The sequence below is a fragment of the Schistosoma mansoni genome, chromosome W (assembly GCF_000237925.1).
Source record: "Schistosoma mansoni strain Puerto Rico chromosome W, complete genome".
In the NCBI taxonomy this organism is placed as follows: domain Eukaryota; kingdom Metazoa; phylum Platyhelminthes; class Trematoda; order Strigeidida; family Schistosomatidae; genus Schistosoma; species Schistosoma mansoni.
The window spans coordinates 17,485,728-17,504,689 of NC_031502.1; the positions used below are offsets into that span (position 1 = coordinate 17,485,728).

Genomic DNA, 18,962 nt, shown 5'->3' on the forward strand with positions numbered 1-18,962 from the left:
AATATCTTCGTATTCTCCTTGGGTTCAGCTATACACCTATGCAATCAGTGGTAACAATATGTAAACAGGTTTCGAAAACTGATACGATACAGACTTTGCAGTACATAGTGGCCGAGATGGAGAGAGTCAGGTGACACATTTGAATCCTCTAGATCTGTGGTGTTGAGAAGACCCAACCTCGTTCACACGAATGAGCTTTATAATCTGATGAAGAATCTCAATGATTCATAATTCGTTGTGTAGAACGAAATTCCGGACGTGAAAGAAAGGATTTTAGTTTTCAAAAGTTTTGAGGACGTACTTCAAAATTATCAGCTGAATATGAAATTATCTCTCTAACTGGATGCCTAGTTGCATCACTTTTGAATTGCTCACCCGATTATTAGTCATGTTCTTTGTCTGTAATTATCTTAAGAAATACAATATAACAGCTCTTCTTTCAATGCTCTCAAACGTCATGATATCCTTGATTTAAAATGGCATAAGTGATTGTAGATCATCCATAATTTTTTAACCACAACAACGTAGTCTTAAGAATGCCTACTCATGGATCATGAATCTACTGATTCAGAAGGAGTGGTGAACCATGATTCTCGATCGAAAGGTTAAGGTAGGTGCACTATATTCCGGTTTCTGATAAGTTTAAGAGTAAAGCAATCATAGCTTCCTTAACAGTAAGCTTAAATCGATAGGTCAACAATCACCACTGATAAACTCACCCAAATAATCAGCCTTTTAGGGCCAGTGTGAATCATTCGTTGTCACTCCGGAGCCAGTCTGTGAAAGTAACTTTGAGGTCAGCTTTGGAAAAACTTGGTGGCGCAATTTTTCACCGATCTTTATTCAGTATTGCTTGGATAGTGGAAACATAGTACCTAGTTCCTTACTTTAGGACAAGAAAACCGTCAAGTGTATCCAAAGAATAATCATGAAATCGGTTTGGTAACTCCAAATTGAGCATTGTGAAGAGCGACTAATAGGGTAGAGTGAACTTGGAGACAACCCTTTAATGACTTTCAGGATTCCGAATATCCCTAGGTATTCTCTAAAATACCTACAAGAGGTCAGTTTCAACATATACCCTGAATGGAACAGTCATAAATTAGAGGTTCAGCGTAGTAGACTCTTTTGTAGGCATATCGTGTGCCGAGTAAAAGTATTTGGGACTTGAAATTCCTTACAGGCTGAGGTGGTACATAAAGCTTCTAAAGAATTCAACAGGCGAATTCAACTATTCTTCAGGAGTATGAATAGAGTCTCATGCTTATTTACCAACTATTCTTTATTAATAGCTTGTCCCGTACACCTCATTTCTTATATGAAGGCATCGAAAAGATACATTCGATTCTACTTAAAACCAACATACTGTTATACTTTATACGTTTTACACATTAGTCATCAAGGCCATGAGTTGGAAGCGTTCAGTCAAATATATTGATTACTTTGAACTTGGGTTTACAGATTGTTGATTGTCGATTATCAATCTCATTTTTAATGTAAGTTCATCATGTTTCTTAGTTAAACCGTGAGCTGGAGTCATATTTAGTACTTTCGTATTCTAAACCTTATAAGATCTATATATCTGTAACTTTGGTACAAACATTTTATGAAAAATCGAGAGAATTGGAATGAAAACTCTATGTGCACAAGCAAATTAATATCATTTTTGTTTTCCTCGGTACATTTATCCTTCCATAGGGTCTTATATGTGGATTCTGGGATGCTAATAATCGTGCCTGGTTAGTAAGAACGTTAAATGAAATATCGCGTAGACCTATGTTTTTCGTTCAGTTTACCCTACATTGTAGGTTTCTTCCCAACTAGACGTATATTAACTCTGGACTGTTCAACATCATATGAAGCTAACCCTCACTCTGGATTCACGTTTTGCTGCGCTTCTAATAAATTCGACCACAAAACTTTTGAAGTTGAAATTTCACTCTTAATGCTAACTTCCACGTGCCCTTTCATTATCTTTGTGCATAGAGTGAAGCAAGAGCGGCCGCTTACATATAAAATTCAAAATTACACACTTTAGTTCCTATAAACTATATGGGACTGTCTGATTTACATCCGATATCTGTTGATACACTTATGACAAGTTCTTTTATTTTCGTAATAAATGAAAAATTCAGACATCCGACCAACTAACCATGTAAAGTTCCTTCTCCATTTCAAGTGGCCTCTCACTTGAAGCAATTCATTCGTCGTACTTTATGTTGTCTAAAGAACCTATATTTTTTGCTATTTACCCAACCAGTAACAATCCCTATGGCGCAGGGGTTTCAACCATCAACCTGCATGCTCAAACCCTATTTTCAATCTTGATTTGAGTTGCCTGATAAGTTCCAAAACTTCATAAACCATGGGTCGAGGTTGAGTACGTGCGGAACTTCTATCTCTATTTATGTTTCCCATATAACCGTGCCCAATAGTTTCACGCAATAGTATTTTCGTACTGCTTAACATTGTCCATTATTTCTATGTCTGTCACTAAGAGCTACGAAGTTTTAGTACTTGAAACAGGCCATATGTAATTTGATGTCATCGTTAACAGATTTTAATTGAACACCTTTGTATTTAGCAGGACTGACTCAGGTCACTTGCTGAATTGTTGACGAGTCTTATTTTGTTCTTGGCAGGATATCTGTTGCTTATATGGTGTTTAATCAACTTCTAACTCCATAAATTCTGTCCCAGACATTGTAGTGTAAGTTGTTAGTGTCGAAATGTCAACTCACTGATTATGACTACTTTATCTTCTGATATTGTTCATTGTATTCTTAACTATTGTAATTAACATATTAAAACCATAAGTTACCGTAAAAATTTACAACTTGATGGTTTACTAAGTATCTAAGTTCATTTTTGTATGGACTGGTGGTCCAGTACTAGTATACAAGTGTTGCGAATATAATAAATTCCGATAAATATTTTCATGTTATCGAGTTTTCGTTAGATTTGATCGAATCTAATGATTATCGAAGATAATTTTACCCTGACCACTTAAGTATATAAGTGTAAACACGCCAAGTTAGAATTCCCTGTTTACAGGAATAAACAATGTATAATTGTCCTTAGTCTTCATTAATAAGGATAGGAGGTCTATTGACCTATATAAATCCTTGCAGTTTGTTACAATGTGGAGGTCGAATCTGGTTTCGAATATGTCAACAGAACGTGCTGGTAATACGTGTTCTGGTATAGAATTCCAGTAATCCACTACTCGGTGCGAGAAATGAAACTCTAGACGTAGACAATTTGATCTCAGTTTTTAAACTTTCTTTGAATGTCCTCTCAAATGATCAGTCCTAGACGGAGGGAAAAGACAAGACATTAGTACCAAGGCCATAGTTCAGGATACGATAAGCCAATATTAGGTCACCTCGTCTTCTACGGTAAGATAACGGAAATAAGTTGAGGTGTCTCAGTCTATCTTCATAAGATAGGCCAGATAGACCTTTTACCATTTTAATCCCTCGGTGTTGAACTCGTTCCACCATATCATTTTTTTATATACTACGTCACTTACCTTCCTCTATCCCCACTTTATGTACTCCCATTTTTCAACCTATGCAGCAGCTCGCCCATGGTGGGAACTCTGTCCTATCTAAACGATCTCCAGTCACTGTCTGGTCGAAAGTGAATGCTTCCACCGAATATGAATACTGAAACAGTTTTTCTGAAACCACGTACGCCGTTCAAGCTGGCTTCCTTCAACGTTCGCACGCTAATGCAGATCGGACAATAGATAGGGCTGGCTATGTCTTTAGAAAGTCTTAATGTTGATGTTTGTTGTCTATCCGAGACCATTATTCAAGACTCTGGTGAAGTACTACAAATTCTCTCTCCATCTGTCGCCTCGAAAAGCTTGTTTCACGCGCGTTTATCCGGGGACCCTGTGGCATCTTCGTCTGGTCTTGCTGGCGTTGGTGTCGCACTAAGCGCTAGAGCTGAGGCAGCACTAATCGACTGGATCCCCATTAACAATCGGTTATGTGCTGTTAGATTAGAAAGTTCCATCAAAGTGAGAAGAAATCGGCGTGAGAAACGGTGTCTTTTCGTTATCTCCGCCTATGCCCCGACAGATTGCAGCCCGGATGCAATCAAGGATGAATTCTACCACCAATTAACTGTTATTCAGAAAGTGCGTTCGACAGATATTGTAGTATTAGCCGGAGACTTGAATGCACAGGTCGGGCGTCTAGGCACAGAAGAGAGTCGTTTAGGTGGCTGATGTGGACTTGTTGGTCGCAGGACAGATAACGGGGACCGTTTGCTGCAACTGTGCACAGACCACAACCTGTTTCTGGCTAGCACTAACTTCCAGCACAGTCATCGCCGGTGTGCCACCTGGCGTCCTCCCTCTGCATCTCAAGCCTGGACTCAGAGATTAAATTCTCGGTCACGTCGGGCTGCAATTCTGCCTTACTATCAGAGTTTGGTAGTGTATTTTGTGGCTCAGAATGCGAGTTCACCAATGACTTGCCAACCAAAAGCGTATTACTTTTAGCTTTTTTTCACTTTTTCTCCGTACTGCCGTCCATTTTTCATCATTGAGGACAGCCACATTTGGGATGGTGACGGTTTTATCCGGGTCTTCACTTTCCACTGGAGATGCATGGCTACTCATGTCAATATCGAGTAGCGCTTCACTCCTCGTTAGTTTTAACGGAAATTTCACTTTTCCGTCAATCACAGTAGGGTGTTTAACACGTCCTGTAACAGCACGTACGACACTGACACATTCTTCACTGGCAGTACTTATGTTAACAGTGCAACCACTATCTTTCTTTTTACTTGCCAAAGCTAATAGGCTCATAGCCTCCTGGATTATTAACGTCCTATTTGTTAGCAAAACGTGCAAAACCAATGCGAGTTAGACTTCGAGCATCTTTTGTATGCGGCGGGACGTGAACAGGTACACATCTTATGGAATCACTTTTTACACTCATCACACTGCATTCCTTCATCCACGGGGAATAAACAGTTCGGCTGTCCACATTTGTAAGCACTGCCAACCATTGTAATCAAATTAGGGTTAAAATCACAATAGTAACACACGTGTCAGAGTCTATGAGAAAGAAGGTACCACAGGACAAAGTTTAGCAAAGTTTTAAATCTTAACCGAAACACTTCGAATTAAAGTAGACCAAGAATGCTTTTGGCTGCAACAAGTACACAAAAGCTACGATAATCAAAACAAGTACGAAATCACTGCCCTTTTTCAAACACGCGCGAAATAGTTTCAAATAATTATAGGCTTTTGATTTTGTGCTGTAAAAGTGATCTGTTAGTATTCCTAGGTAAAATGTACTTTGTTCTTGGTGAACTAAGCGTAACCACAGTGTTAGTGGGAACCTACTGACCACACGTTGGATTGTATCCATTATCTCGTTTAGGAAAATGAAACTTCTATTCTTGAACTTGTTTGGAGATTTTAAAAAAACGTGTATATATAATGCGACATCGACACTAAGTAACTGAAACTTTAATAGGTCCCGTCCCTCTCGAGGTGCGTGTTGACTACAACAAAAATTCCAATATCAACTACGGCAATAAACTTATTGCATCTTGTTTGCAAAAGAATGTGTTCTGTTACTTGTCAGCTTCAAAGGATAAAGTTAAATAAAAAGTACATGTTAGTAGACATCGGATATATACCTGTAAAATTATACCTATTCAAAGCACGCATTTGAAGTAATTACAGGTCACAAAAACTATTTACAATATATAAAAACGACAACCTTTAAACTATGGGTTTGTAAATCCCGTTTTGTTGTAGTGACACTTGTATCGGATATTAAATTTTTTCGGTAACGTGTCTTGTTATACATACCATTTCAATAGAAATCAAAGTACTTGGTGAACAGCGGGTTGAGTTTTTTTTACAAGGTCTTTCTTCATGTTGCAGGTTTACCCGTATATAAATTAACATTGACAGTTTGCAATTGCTTTCCGAAATTGTTTTTAATACAAAACGAAACAGAAACAATTATGGCTACAGGTCTGGTTTCCTAAATATAATCACGTAGCTCGTTTATGGGACTTTTCAAATAGAAAATATGGACTTTGTTCAAAGTTTGATGTTCTCCTATGTCGTCGATCAAATGTTTGAGTTCACAAACACTATAGATATTATCAAAAACCAAACATGATTATCGCTTAAAAGGGAGGAATGAATTCGCGGAATAAAACGTATGTAGTAACATTAAAGCTCAGGATCTAAGGGAACATAAAAATGAGTACGCCTACACTACCGTTTCACGCAATATTCCAATAACTCAGCTTTTAATTAAAGTATGACCTTATATACGCTTAAACCCTTAGTTTGATGAACTGGGAAGTTCCGCTTCATGTTGCACAACTCTACTTTTCCCGTACTGCGATTTTCCTGTTTACATTTTGGTCACTTCGTGAGATACTGTTATCTTGTGTATTCATTTATTTATTTTTTTAAGCACATAAATATTGGTACAAGGAAGCACCATATAAATATGCGCCTCACAAATCTCATTTGATTTGTGTGAGGGCTGTGATACTGCCCAGGTGCCCAAATTGAAGCAGGTGGTTTTCTTAGGGGGCCACACCACGAGCCTTTGACCTAAAGGTCTAGTCCACAAGGCAGTGGGGCATCGTGAGGAGATGCAGTCCCATGGTAGCCGGTGACCAACAATTGGTTCATACGTCATTTGTTCCTGCAGGATACTGGAGCCCATGTGCACCATTGGCTTGAAATCAGGGTTTTCCAACTCCCCTAGGTGAAGTTTCCGTGTCCATCAGCCTGGTTAAAGCGCCGGACATTCGCTTTCGTCCTCTCACTTTCGTAAACAACACCCGCGCCACGAGAAGGCAATGAGTAGGACTTCCCTGGCAGAGGCTATATATTCGCGTGGCCGTGTGAGAGCATTTGGAGAGGGAGAGCGGACTCTCCCTACTCTCGGCCGTACCAGGGCATTTGGGGGCTATCTTGTGTAAATATCTCTTAATCTATATCAAATATTGTTAAATATATTTATGATATAATATGACTTTATTTCTACATGGTAGGAATATTTATTTAAATCGAAACGACGTTATATATATATATATATATATATATATATATATATATATTAGAACATAGATTATTTACTAGCTCATGAAGTATTTTTTTTACTTACGAAGCTTGTGATGTAAAGACTTGCTCCAATTAACCTGTTTATTTGTCCTTGATTAATACATTTCCATGGACGAAATTATAATATAGGGCTGCATATTTTACTTATCATAATAAATTATTGTTGTTCTATCATTATTGTTATAGATAGATCTCCATCTAAAATTCTCCCAACTATCTCCATGCAACCTGGACAGTTGCGACGCGAGCAGCCTATACAACCTTCATCGATTCAAAAGGTAATTGATTCACATTCAGATGTTCAATAATACTTTTTCGACATTAGGTTTACAATTACTTGAATGGTCCACTTCTAAATAACATAAACTGATTTCATTGTTACTTTGATGCTTTTAGTTAGTCGAAACCTTAGATATATGGTAGTTCATGTTATCTTGTCGTAAGGCTAATGCTAAAAATTCCGAAAAAGTTGGACGACCATAGAATTAAAGTCCAGCGTACTTCACAAAGACAGATTATAGATATAACTACTCCATGGATAACCTTTATAAGCCTTATCTCTGTTGGGTAATATACATAGTTCCTCTAGCGCTCCTACATTCTTCTTGTGAAAGATGTTTCAGCCTTTGCAAAAAATTAATCACATTGAATTGGTTGTTCAGTCTTTAGTAAATAATCAGATGTCTTTTTGATGCTAGATGCTAAAGAATACTAGAAATTTTCATAGATTTCCGCCCCTATATTTCCAGCTATAGACCAACCTCACAGCTTGATTTTACCGCTGGCTTCATAACTCGTAACATTATTTCTGTTGACATAGTAACTGTATTGCTTTCTAAGTAATACTCTGCAAGGTGATTCACTTTTATATGTAAATCATTCTGGGGTCTTAAAAATTCACCGTCTCTTTCCAATTTTTATACCTTCATTGGCCTACTTCTTAAATTCCATCATTTTAGCTTATGGTATTGTTTGACATAGATTGATTTTAAAAGATTTCGTTTGCTTTTTATTGGACTTTGGTGTTTATGGGTTTTGTAAACTTCTAGTTCGATACCTTGATATTTTCCTCTCCTTTAATAGATGCTAGATGAGAACGTCCGACTTATACATAGTCTTATGGCACATCAAAGAGTTGGAGCCGTTAAAGAAGCAGTGGAATTAGAACGTGTTTTACACCGTAATCTTATTTATTTAGCCACAATTGCTGACCGTACAGCGACCCAACATGCAGTTGGACCAACAAGTTGTTCACACCCAATTCCTTCCAGTTTGACTCAACCTAATCAAATTCAAGACTCGGCACCAAATTATCCATTATCTGTAGTTAACGCATCATCGGATCTGTCCCAGTCGTCCGTTCTTGGACAACCTCATCAAATTACAGTTAATTCGTCAGTTCAGCATCCAGTACCTATGGCAGTCGGTCCTACAACAATATCTACTGTCGGGAATCCTATTATGTATCAGCAGTATCTTGTTTCTTCTGCTTCTCATGTTCCAAATAATTTACAAGTTACGCCACAAAATCATATGGCAATAGGTGGTTCTGGTCAGTTTCAACAACATGAACGTGTAGTGCAACATTCCGATGGACAAATTGCATCTGTCGATTCAAGTGGTAATATATGAGACACTTATTGAGATAACGTTTATTATTATCAACACATTTAATAGGATTTTACAGAAATTAACAGCACTCCATTCCATCATACCTATTAGGTATACTTATCGAAAAATGTTTACTAATATTCGGTATAACCTCGAAATTCTATTGATTAACCAGAAGGCAGAGAGTAAATTTATATACACTCTGTTGCTCAATTTTAGAACTTTACAATTAGAAGCTTTCGCCTTTCACCTTCGGCATATAGTCTTTATTGCCTTTTATAACTCATCTAATCGATCACTGACTTTACAGCTAAACACCATATCTTTTTTGACCACCCTAGCAATTTTGTCACACTTCAACTGATATCTCATTTCGGGATAGCTTGAGTCTGGGTGTGTGAACTTACTAAGACAGCATTATGTGGCAAAAATTAACGTAAATGGAATCAACATATTATCAGGAAATTACTTTAAATAAGTGACACTAACTCTCACTATTACTATTGGTAGGAACCTAGTCTCAATAGTCATAGGACATATAATAGTGTCACCTTTCTGAACTGTTGGTGAATTCGACTAGTTTGTTATTGAAAATGTCTATGACTGGATATAGTCTTTATTCCAAGCTATTAATCTTAACTGTTGGAAGTTTATATTCCTTCACAAGGTGAGGCGGACAATTATGAATTGGCGTTTTGGTATCTGGCGATATCTATGATTACCCTTATGTACGCTTACCTCAACCGTTATCAAATTCATGTAATCATCGGTTGTTTTGTTTATCGTTTTCCAGTCGGTGTGTAAGGAAAATCTCTTTGGCCGACTCACTTTTCTTCCTAAAATATTTTACCCGATGTCGGCGTTCCTGATTAGTTTGTTGTACCCCATTTCGGCAATGCTTTGAATATAGAACCGCATATCCAATGCCTTCAGTTACCCTGTGTATAATGCCTTATGATAAAAAACATTGATACATATTAGTATATACAATACTTTTAATTGATCACTATAAAATTATTGGATGCGTCAGATGCATATTTTTTGATCGCGTTTACTATGGAGTAAAAATTAGATTATTTTTTGTATCTAGGTACTGTTTCACCCAATGCAGTCGCAATGGTTTCTTCATAATTTACATGTATTAAAACAAGTAAGTTTGTTTTTAATTTGGTTATGTATAAAATAATTCGCTAACCATTTCTTTTCTTCGTGCTTATAATCTGCTTTATTCTGGTAAATTAACATGAACATATGCCTAGATGCTGACCTATAACAAACACGATAATAGCTATTCTAGTTTCGAGCATGAGTGGAATATAGAATCTTACATTCTAACATGTTTCTAGTTACTCCACCTCTCAGCAATGCTAAAGAATAAAAAAATTGTTCAAGAAGAAAATCATATGAAAGAACCAGTATGATACCTTAAGCGAAGGTACCATTAAGTCACAGTTATCTATATTGTACAGAACTCAATATTTTTATAAAAATAACTAAGAAACGAAGTGCAGGTTCATGCACTTGGCTTTCAGTCACAATTTTTATATGACGTGGCGTAATAGTGTCAATCTGCTGTAATAGCGAGGCTTGAATCTACGATTTTATGGTTTTGCAGTTGAATGTTTTAATAATTGAACATTTAGATTAGTTATGTTTTATTTAAATATATAACTCATCATGTTATTCGTGTATGCGTTCTCTCACAACTGCTAACGGTCACTATCCTAAGCTGTTTGATGGCGACAATCTTCCCAGGCACTCCATAGTGTCAAAGATTTTTTACAAGGTTTCCCTGTACACGCTGCTCAATACGTTCTTATGATGAAGGAAGCTGATGTAAAGGGATGTGTTCCATTCACTTGATTATTCAACAATGGTTGGCAGTAATGCGACCAGGCTGTTATATGCTTGATCCTTACGAAAGCCAGTTCGCTGATCTGGAAGTTGGGCATCTAGTGGATCTTTCATTCGGATTAGCAACATACAGTTGAATATTTAGCCTGGTACTGACAGTATTGTGGTTCCTCTGTAAGTCTCATACTTACTAAGATCTCCTTCGGTATCTTGATGAGGTATCCATCTTTCCAGTCTGTCGGCACTTGTTCATCCAAAATTTTACTGAAGATAACATATAACATATTTGTAGGTGTCTCTATATCTGACTTTAATACTTCAACTGATGCGCTGTCTAGTCCTGCTGCTTTGGCATTCCGTATTCGTTTGATGGTCTTGCTAATCAGTCAGTCAGTCAGCTACAACGTAGGACCAGGCACATATATGCATCGGTCCAAGTTGCCATACCTCGTTAGCACAACAAGATGAACACCGGATTCATAGAAGTAGTTAGTTTAGTGGTGGTAGTATATAGGGAAAGGTTGTATATAAGGATATAGTATAGGAAGGAAAAAAGTTATGGAGCAATCTTAATCTCAAGGTTTAAGGGAAGATAAAGAGTGTATGCACCTTCGCCATTGTGATCGATTCTGAGCCATGTCACTCAGAGTCTCCAACCATTGGTTACGATAGTCACGCGGACCCCAACCAGGTAGTCTGCATCTGCCAACATGGCTCAGACTAGAAGTTAGTGACTTCAAGCACTGATGTCATGTTTTGGTTTGGCCGCCCCTAACTCTCTTCCAACCATCGCCAATACTAGTAAGCATAGCGCGTCGTGGTAATCTGTGTTCAGGCATCCGTAACACGTGACCCAACCATCTCAGTCGGTTTAGATTTACAACCTAATCAACTGATTTACCATCATTCCCTAATACCCTACATCTAACCTCACTATTACTTACCCGGTTATCCCAGCAGATGCGAGCAATATTTCTAAGATATCTGTGGTCAAATACTAGTAACTTACGAGTATCTTCTGCCCTTAATGCAACGTTTCATAGCCGTAAAGTAAAACAGAACGAACTGCTGCGCAGTATACTCGTTCCTTAGTTGATAGACGGATATCTCGTCTTCGTCATAGGTGACGTAAGTTGGCAAAAGCCAAACGAGCTTTTTAAATCCGTGCTGAGATTTCGTCAGACACCAACCCATTAGGGCTGATCAGACTTCCAAGATAAGTGAAGTTGTCGACGCGTTCGACTACTTCACTCCCTATCCTTAGTTCAGGTGTTGAAGTAGGCCAGTCCTGGAGTAACAATTTACATTTGGATGGGGAGAAACGCATGCCGAACATCCTGGCATTATTACTCAGTTCTAACAGAAGACTGCATTTTGCCAGCGTCTTCACCAAACAGAACTATGTCTTCTGCATATTCTAAGTCGATAAGTGAACCTCCTGGTAGAAGATCAATTCCTGAAAATTCAATCGACGAGAGTGTTATTTCCAGCAACAGGTCTATAATGAAGTTAAACAAAAATGGGGATAGTGGACAGCCTTGTCGGACACCACTTGAGGTTGTAAAATCAGATGACAGTTCGCCATAAGCTCTCACTCGACTGGTAGTGTTCGAACAATCTTCTATCGAGCCTCTCCAATGATGACTGATGGCAATATGGTCTATTTGAGTCCATCGTTGGTTTGGTGCAGGTAGTCGCCATGTCAGACGATGTCTCTCCTTACGCTTCAGATTAGTGCTTGCTAAAAATAAACGATTGTCTGAACATAGTTGCAACAGACGTTCACCATTATCTGTTCGTTAAGCCGGAATACTAAAATACCCATATAAATGTTTTTCTAGAGGTATCTGAAAGGGAATTCGGGATAGAAGTGGTCATAGTGACCTGATAGCGTGACCGCAGTGCCCAAGGGACAACTGCTCAAGGTCGGTCACGCACGACCGTTATGTGGGTAATTTTTGTGTTAGCTCCGTACTTGTTGGAACCTTACCTCCGGAGACGGAAATCCGTTGGATAAGGCGAGGTGTGCATTTTTAGGTTCGGCCTTTTCTAACCCCACCCCTCCTTGTGGGAAGGCAGCATCGCTGTCATGCTGGTTGTCTGAAGGAAACACCTTACTGCTGTCATACCTCTGTACAGTCAGCAGTACGACTTCGCCTTCAGACCTTGGGTTTGCTGCTTTTAGTTTCACCGCTCTTCAAACGACCTGCCTGGCATGGTAGGACCTTGAGGAACGATTGTTCCAGCCAGTATAGCTCGATTGATTCATCACGATAGGCAAGCCCTACTACCACGTCAAGGTCTCAGCAACGGTGGGGATCTTGTTAATAACTCCTGTCAATCGGATATCATCTGTAAAGATGTCTCTGTATGATACTTTGTTGTCCGGTGGGTACAGTGGTTCTAGTTTCTTCAAAGTGCTCTACCCATTCGTTCCAGTGGTTAGTTTCCCTTTAATTAACTAAAAATAATAACAAAGCGGATATGTAAAAAATCTCAAACCTTAACCAAAAAAGCCTAGTCACAGTCGACCAAGTATGCTTTGATTCAGTGAATACACAAAATCAAAACACACAAGTACAATGTCACCCTGACCAAAATAAATTCAATTAAAGTAGTGTTGATCTGTAATTTACGATCAAAGTAGTAAATGTAAGTCAACGAGAAACAATACCACTGTCCTTTTTAAATAGCACGTACCTAACTCTATTACCCCTCTATTGTTATTTATCAGTTGTTATATATAGAAAGGTTCTTTGCCTTAAAACCCAGTGGGTGTAGTGGTGCTAGTTTCTTCAAAGTGCTCTACCCACTCGTTCCAGTGCTTCGTTTCCCTTCTTTGTCCCTGACTGGTCTTTGTGGTCCACTGTACTTCACAACAAGCTTCTTGGTTGTCACACATTTCTCTCACGCGTCCTTCTCTTGCAGCTTATTCTGATGTGGTTGGTAAGTCTTCTACATATTTCCTCTTGTGATCGCTAATGTCCCGCTTCACTCATTTATCTGCTTCTGTATATTCGACCTGTTCGTTGGTTTTCTCTGAGTTTGTTCGTCCGTTGTTGAATGTTGCCTCCTTGTTTTCCGTTCTTAAGTTTTCCTAACGATGTTTACAAACATCCACTTTTCTGCTGGTGCTTCTTGGACCCTAAAACCTGAGATGTTGAAGTTATCACTTCTTTAGTGCCGTTCCAGTTGCTCTCCATAGTGGATTCCTCTTTTTCTAGTAGATCTTGTAAGACTGGGAAGCTGTTTCTGAGAGCTGTCTTGAACTCGGTGAGCTTGTTAGTCTCAACGGAAGGTTGTATTAAACTTTTGTAGTGCTGTTGTCCAAGTGTCCAATGCCCGTTTAGCTTCAGCCATATCTTGGCCACCACTAGGTGGCAATAGGAAGTTGTATTAGCTCTTCCGTCTGTTCTCACTTATTGGATTGACTTTCTGAATGTTTTGTCCCTGCATTTGTGATCAGTCTGGCTCTCTGTAGTGTTATATGGTGAAACCGATGCAGCTTTCTTCATGGGTTTGTTGGAGAAAGTGCTGCTATCTATGACGGTGTAGTTGGAAGCACTTCGACTCGCTAATGCTTTAGGTGAAATACTGAAATAATGTTTTTGGCTGTAAATTTGATTATTAATGAATAAAATCCACATCATTGTGTCAGTAATAAGGGTAGTAAATATTTTAAAAGTCCGTAGTTTGATCCTAATAAAATTTAGTTTACTCTAATTTTTTGACGATAGGTATACAAAAATTAACAAAGAACTGAATTGTTCACAAAAATAGGCTTACCTTTACCTTTCCTAAAATGTGTACAAATTACTTTTATCCTAAAGCAGTGGTCACTTGGTTTTCGCAATTATACAGTACTAAAAAAGCTTAGATTTTACACTTGTCCATAGTTTTTTAAAAGCAAAATTTATTGTGAAGATGCATAAACTACAAAACAAGCATTCGTGCAATATTTTGTCATTCAGCATTTATGCTATTCTTAAACGACTGAATATTGACTGTCGACTGTTTTTCTAAAGTTACATTAACTCGTTCACCAGATAGTTGGGTATGCGGTTGCCCAAACCAAAGTAAGGTAAACGGGGTTTAAATCTGGGATTTGGTAGCTGAGAGTCGAATGTCGTAACCACTGAACTACTGCTCCCTTGTGTACTATATTGTACTCTAGTGTACGTTGCGTATTATCTGAAAAGACTAGGTGAATTGTGTTTGGTTTGCACACACAATCTATCTTTCTGTTTGATGCATAACCTTGACGTCATGCGTCTAGATAATAAGGGTGTGCCTTGTAAAAGTCCTTAATTTATAGTAAAAAAGAACAGATAGTGAAGTTTAGTTGAAGAGGATAAATAAAATAGCAAAATTTCCTTTATGGTTGCAGTTACGTGTGAGTTAATAAATGCATTTTGAAGCCAATGATATTCACATGTATGTATTACCGTAAATTTTCTCATATTGAAGTAAAGTAATTTTATAAAGGTAACATATCATAAACCTGCCGAGAAATGAGGGAACATTGCACTCTTGTTTCATTCTATTTTGATGTTTAACAGTAATGCGCACCCATAACTTCCGATGAAATTGGATTCAGGTCTCGTGGAAGTATCAAATACGAGTTAGACATTGATTTTACTATACATTTGACGTATATTTTGTCAATTAAGATATCGATAATAAGTATTCGGATACATGTTTTTAAATAACTTGTCACTAAGTAGTTTTCCGGAAATCGATATACGTACACTACTGTTCGAATATTTAATCCAGTGTATAAAAGTCAGGCGTTTGAACTAATGGGCTATAAATTTGAGCAGTTAGTTGATCCCTTGTTTAAATTCGTCAACATCTCTAATCTATGTCTTAACTTTTATTAAAAGCTTGTTCAGTACTTCAATTAGTATACTTCTTCGACTTGTTTTTCGAAGGGACAATCTATAACATAATTAATTTCAGATTCGTAGACATAATTTTATGAATAATATACTAGTATTAATAAGTGTTACTTCTCAGCAAAGCACTCAGTTGGTCAGTCCATAAGTGAAATATTTCGTTGAAACGCAGATGCTTAATCAACATGTTATAGTATCTTTTACCGACTGTTTATAAATTGAGAATGATAAATAAACATAAACAAGTCCAAACCGAAACGTTCTATATGATTAATTATTTATTCAGTTGTATTTTCTTCCTCTATTTTATCTGAATTATGTAAATCTAAAGAATTGCAATACTAAAGGTATAGTAAATCAGGTATGTATTCAGAGAACACTGTTGTTTGAAATAGTAGATTAGAAGGTAGTATAAATTAAAACCTTTTATGAACAAAGAGAATCCAGGACTACGTTGTTGTCATGACCAAAAAGAAATGAATTAATATTTGTTATTTATTCGGTTCTATGTTGTTAAGCAGGTGTTGGCAACTGAAGTGAACTATAACTCGAAAACAGATCCTGTCGATGTTCTTCATTAACAAAACGTTAATGACGCAAACCTGAATCACTGTTCAAAATAGTTATTTGCATTGACACTGCATTGAAACCAAAGTAAACTAATTTACTGATAGTAAACTGTTTTATATTATGTATTCGCTATTGTTTACTGAATTCTGTCATCTGTCCTTCCTTATTGGTGAAATGGGTACTGAAAATAATTTTTTATCGTAAATTCCTGTTATACATGCAAGTTCATGCTTATGTAATAAAGGCAAGTACACTAATAGTCAACTTTAGGCAGACTAAATCCCAAATTTAGATTTTTCCCACTATAAATACTTGTCACTATTTTTTAGATTTATCATTTGCTAAAACTCAATCGATTTATTTAACTAATATACATTTTTCTTCTCTATTCCTCAAGGTTGAGGTGTTCGTACTGTTCAACTTTGTTGATTCGTTTAGACTAATTTAAACCCTGACATTAAAAAATGAATGACCCATAATTTTGAATATAATTGTTCAGTTTTCAACATCTCATCGTCCAATCCCGAAGTTTTTGTATGAATGAAAGCTTTTTAGAGTTATATGACAGTTTTAATTACCATTTTTTCTGGTTATAAAAACAACTAATAAGGAGAATAAGTGTTTTATCCCCGAATTTTCGATTTAAAAAAAAATCATAATGTAAATTATATTTGAATGCTTATGCCTTTTCAAACTAGATTGAACAATAATTTAGGAACAGCGTATCCGAAAAGCTTTATTTAGCGATAACCTGGTGATAATGTATCACCATACAAACAGTAAAATATGTTTTTATTCTTTTGAATCAAGTGTAAATTTATTGCATCATTTTAATGTCATATAATTACTGTTATCGGTATTAAGAGTTTTCCCTTCAAATTATGTCCGATTTCTGTTGTAAACAAACGTGTGTAACAGTTAATTCAAATGTCCATTCTCTATACAGTATTATGCAATTTAAACTTTATGGTTTAGTAGCGATAAATGCTTATATTCTCTTTTCGATACCAGTAATACTCTATTAATCCCTGTCACTATCTGGCAAAATAAATAAATTAACGTTTGTGAACTCACTGTTTACTAAAATTTTGGAAAAAACGAACGACAATTAAGTTAGTATGAATTTGTCATTAGAGTCAAATGGTTTTTTTAAAACTATCATTCCCTGTATGAAAAAACAATTCCAAAAACAACCGAATCAAGTTAAAATTTAATGTCTGCACACAAATATAAGACTGATAAATGTAGTTGTTCATAGTTCGTTTTTGTTGATTGTTTTGCAATGTGTATTTAAGCTAACAGTTTCATTTCACTGATAAACTGACCCAGAGGTCATGCTAATAACTTTAACTTAGCTTCGAAGCAATTAGTCCTTTTCATAAATTTGGATAGTGAAATAAGGAGACGAAGATTATCAGAACCATATGATCAGATTATTCGAAAACTATTGCGCTAATATATCACATAGTTCTGATAATCCTCGTCTTCTTATTACACTAGACAGCTTTATAAATACTCTAAAAGTGGCTTTAAATCTTAAACATATTTCAATCAACGGACGCATTATTAGCAAGTGTGGTCTATTAATACCTGGATTCATAAAACAGACCTACCTTACAGTCAGTAATTTTATTTTCCCCATTTGGAAACGGGTCCGCCTAAATTTGTGTTCATACGTTCAATAAATTGGTTCCAAGGATATAATGAAGTATCGTTTATGGAATATTAAATCGAAAGCAACTGATAGCTGTTGAAAATGGTTGTGTGTCTACGGTGAAAATTTAAGAGGATATTTCTTACCTAGTTTCCTTTCAGAAAACTTTCTTAAATTGATTTCTGTTGCAGCCTTACGATTAGTTTGTTATCACAACAGATTGAATTTATTTACAGAATCTGTCAATGAGTACACTAGCTGTTGAGAAAAATAGGTGGGAACACATCTCTTAATTCTTTCTTGAAATCATTCAGGAGCTTAAAATAATCGACTACGTTAGAAACTGACAGGTTAGAAGCAATCGAGTTTATATTTAAGCCGTTTAAACGATTGGTCGGTTTAGTATTTCTAACTGACAATGCTGTCTTAAACCAACGTTAATTTACAAGTTAAAGTGCATAGAACAATAGTTTAAATGTCAACACACAGTTTCAGCTACAACTATTGTCTACGTTTGAAAAGTATTCTAATAAAGCTACCAACGAACTCTTCAACATAGTTTAGCTTTTCTGCTTAGACGTCAAAACCCACTATCTCGACCATTGCAGTTACTATTTGCATTCAACATCTCTGGAAGTCATCCATATTTATTGTAGGCTTGTATGTAAACTTTTAGTCATACCTCGCATATCTTTATAATGTGAAGCAGCCCGATCCGTTCGAAGTTGCTACGATCTAAAAGTGGTAATTAGTTTAGGTTACAAAATTTATTGTTGGGATCCAAGAGGCACACCTATAAATAATCTTGAGGGAACAGTTATCCGTCTGGACGTATGTAAAGAGCACGTAAGTTTGAACAGTAACTAACCTGAAGTTAACTTCTTTGTATTCAAATATTAGATAAAAAAAGTCCTCGGAAGATTTCATCAGATAAGTGTCTGAGTGCAGCGCTACGTCTCCAAATGCTTGGAGCTACCTGAAGTTATCTGAGTTTACAAATGAATATACTTATCTATGTTTGTGAATTCAGTCACTGGATCTAAGGTCCAAACCAATACAAAGGTGAAATGGAGCTTAATACACGAACATCCCACTAACATTTACAACCAAAACAATTTTATGTTAAACATTCATTCCCCGCTGTATAAAAAACTCAACGTGATACTCAATCAATGATGTAAACAGAAGTCCTGATATCTAGAGCACTTTCTTTTATACGGTGTTGAAAATAACAAAGGTTTGAGAAGATTCACGGAGT

General features: G+C 36.8%; 1 protein-coding gene across 1 annotated transcript; it reads left to right on the plus strand.

Annotated features, from left to right (window-relative positions):
• Positions 1 to 586: 586 nt before the first annotated feature.
• Positions 587 to 8,752, plus strand: Smp_145630 (putative synovial sarcoma associated ss18 protein; the record flags this gene model as incomplete). The annotated part of the gene is made up of 4 exons (XM_018788814.1): positions 587 to 610; positions 1,699 to 1,804; positions 7,307 to 7,398; positions 8,204 to 8,752. 4 exons carry the CDS (start codon positions 587 to 589, stop codon positions 8,750 to 8,752), a joined length of 771 nt encoding a protein of 256 aa, XP_018654319.1.
• Positions 8,753 to 18,962: the final 10,210 nt, after the last annotated feature.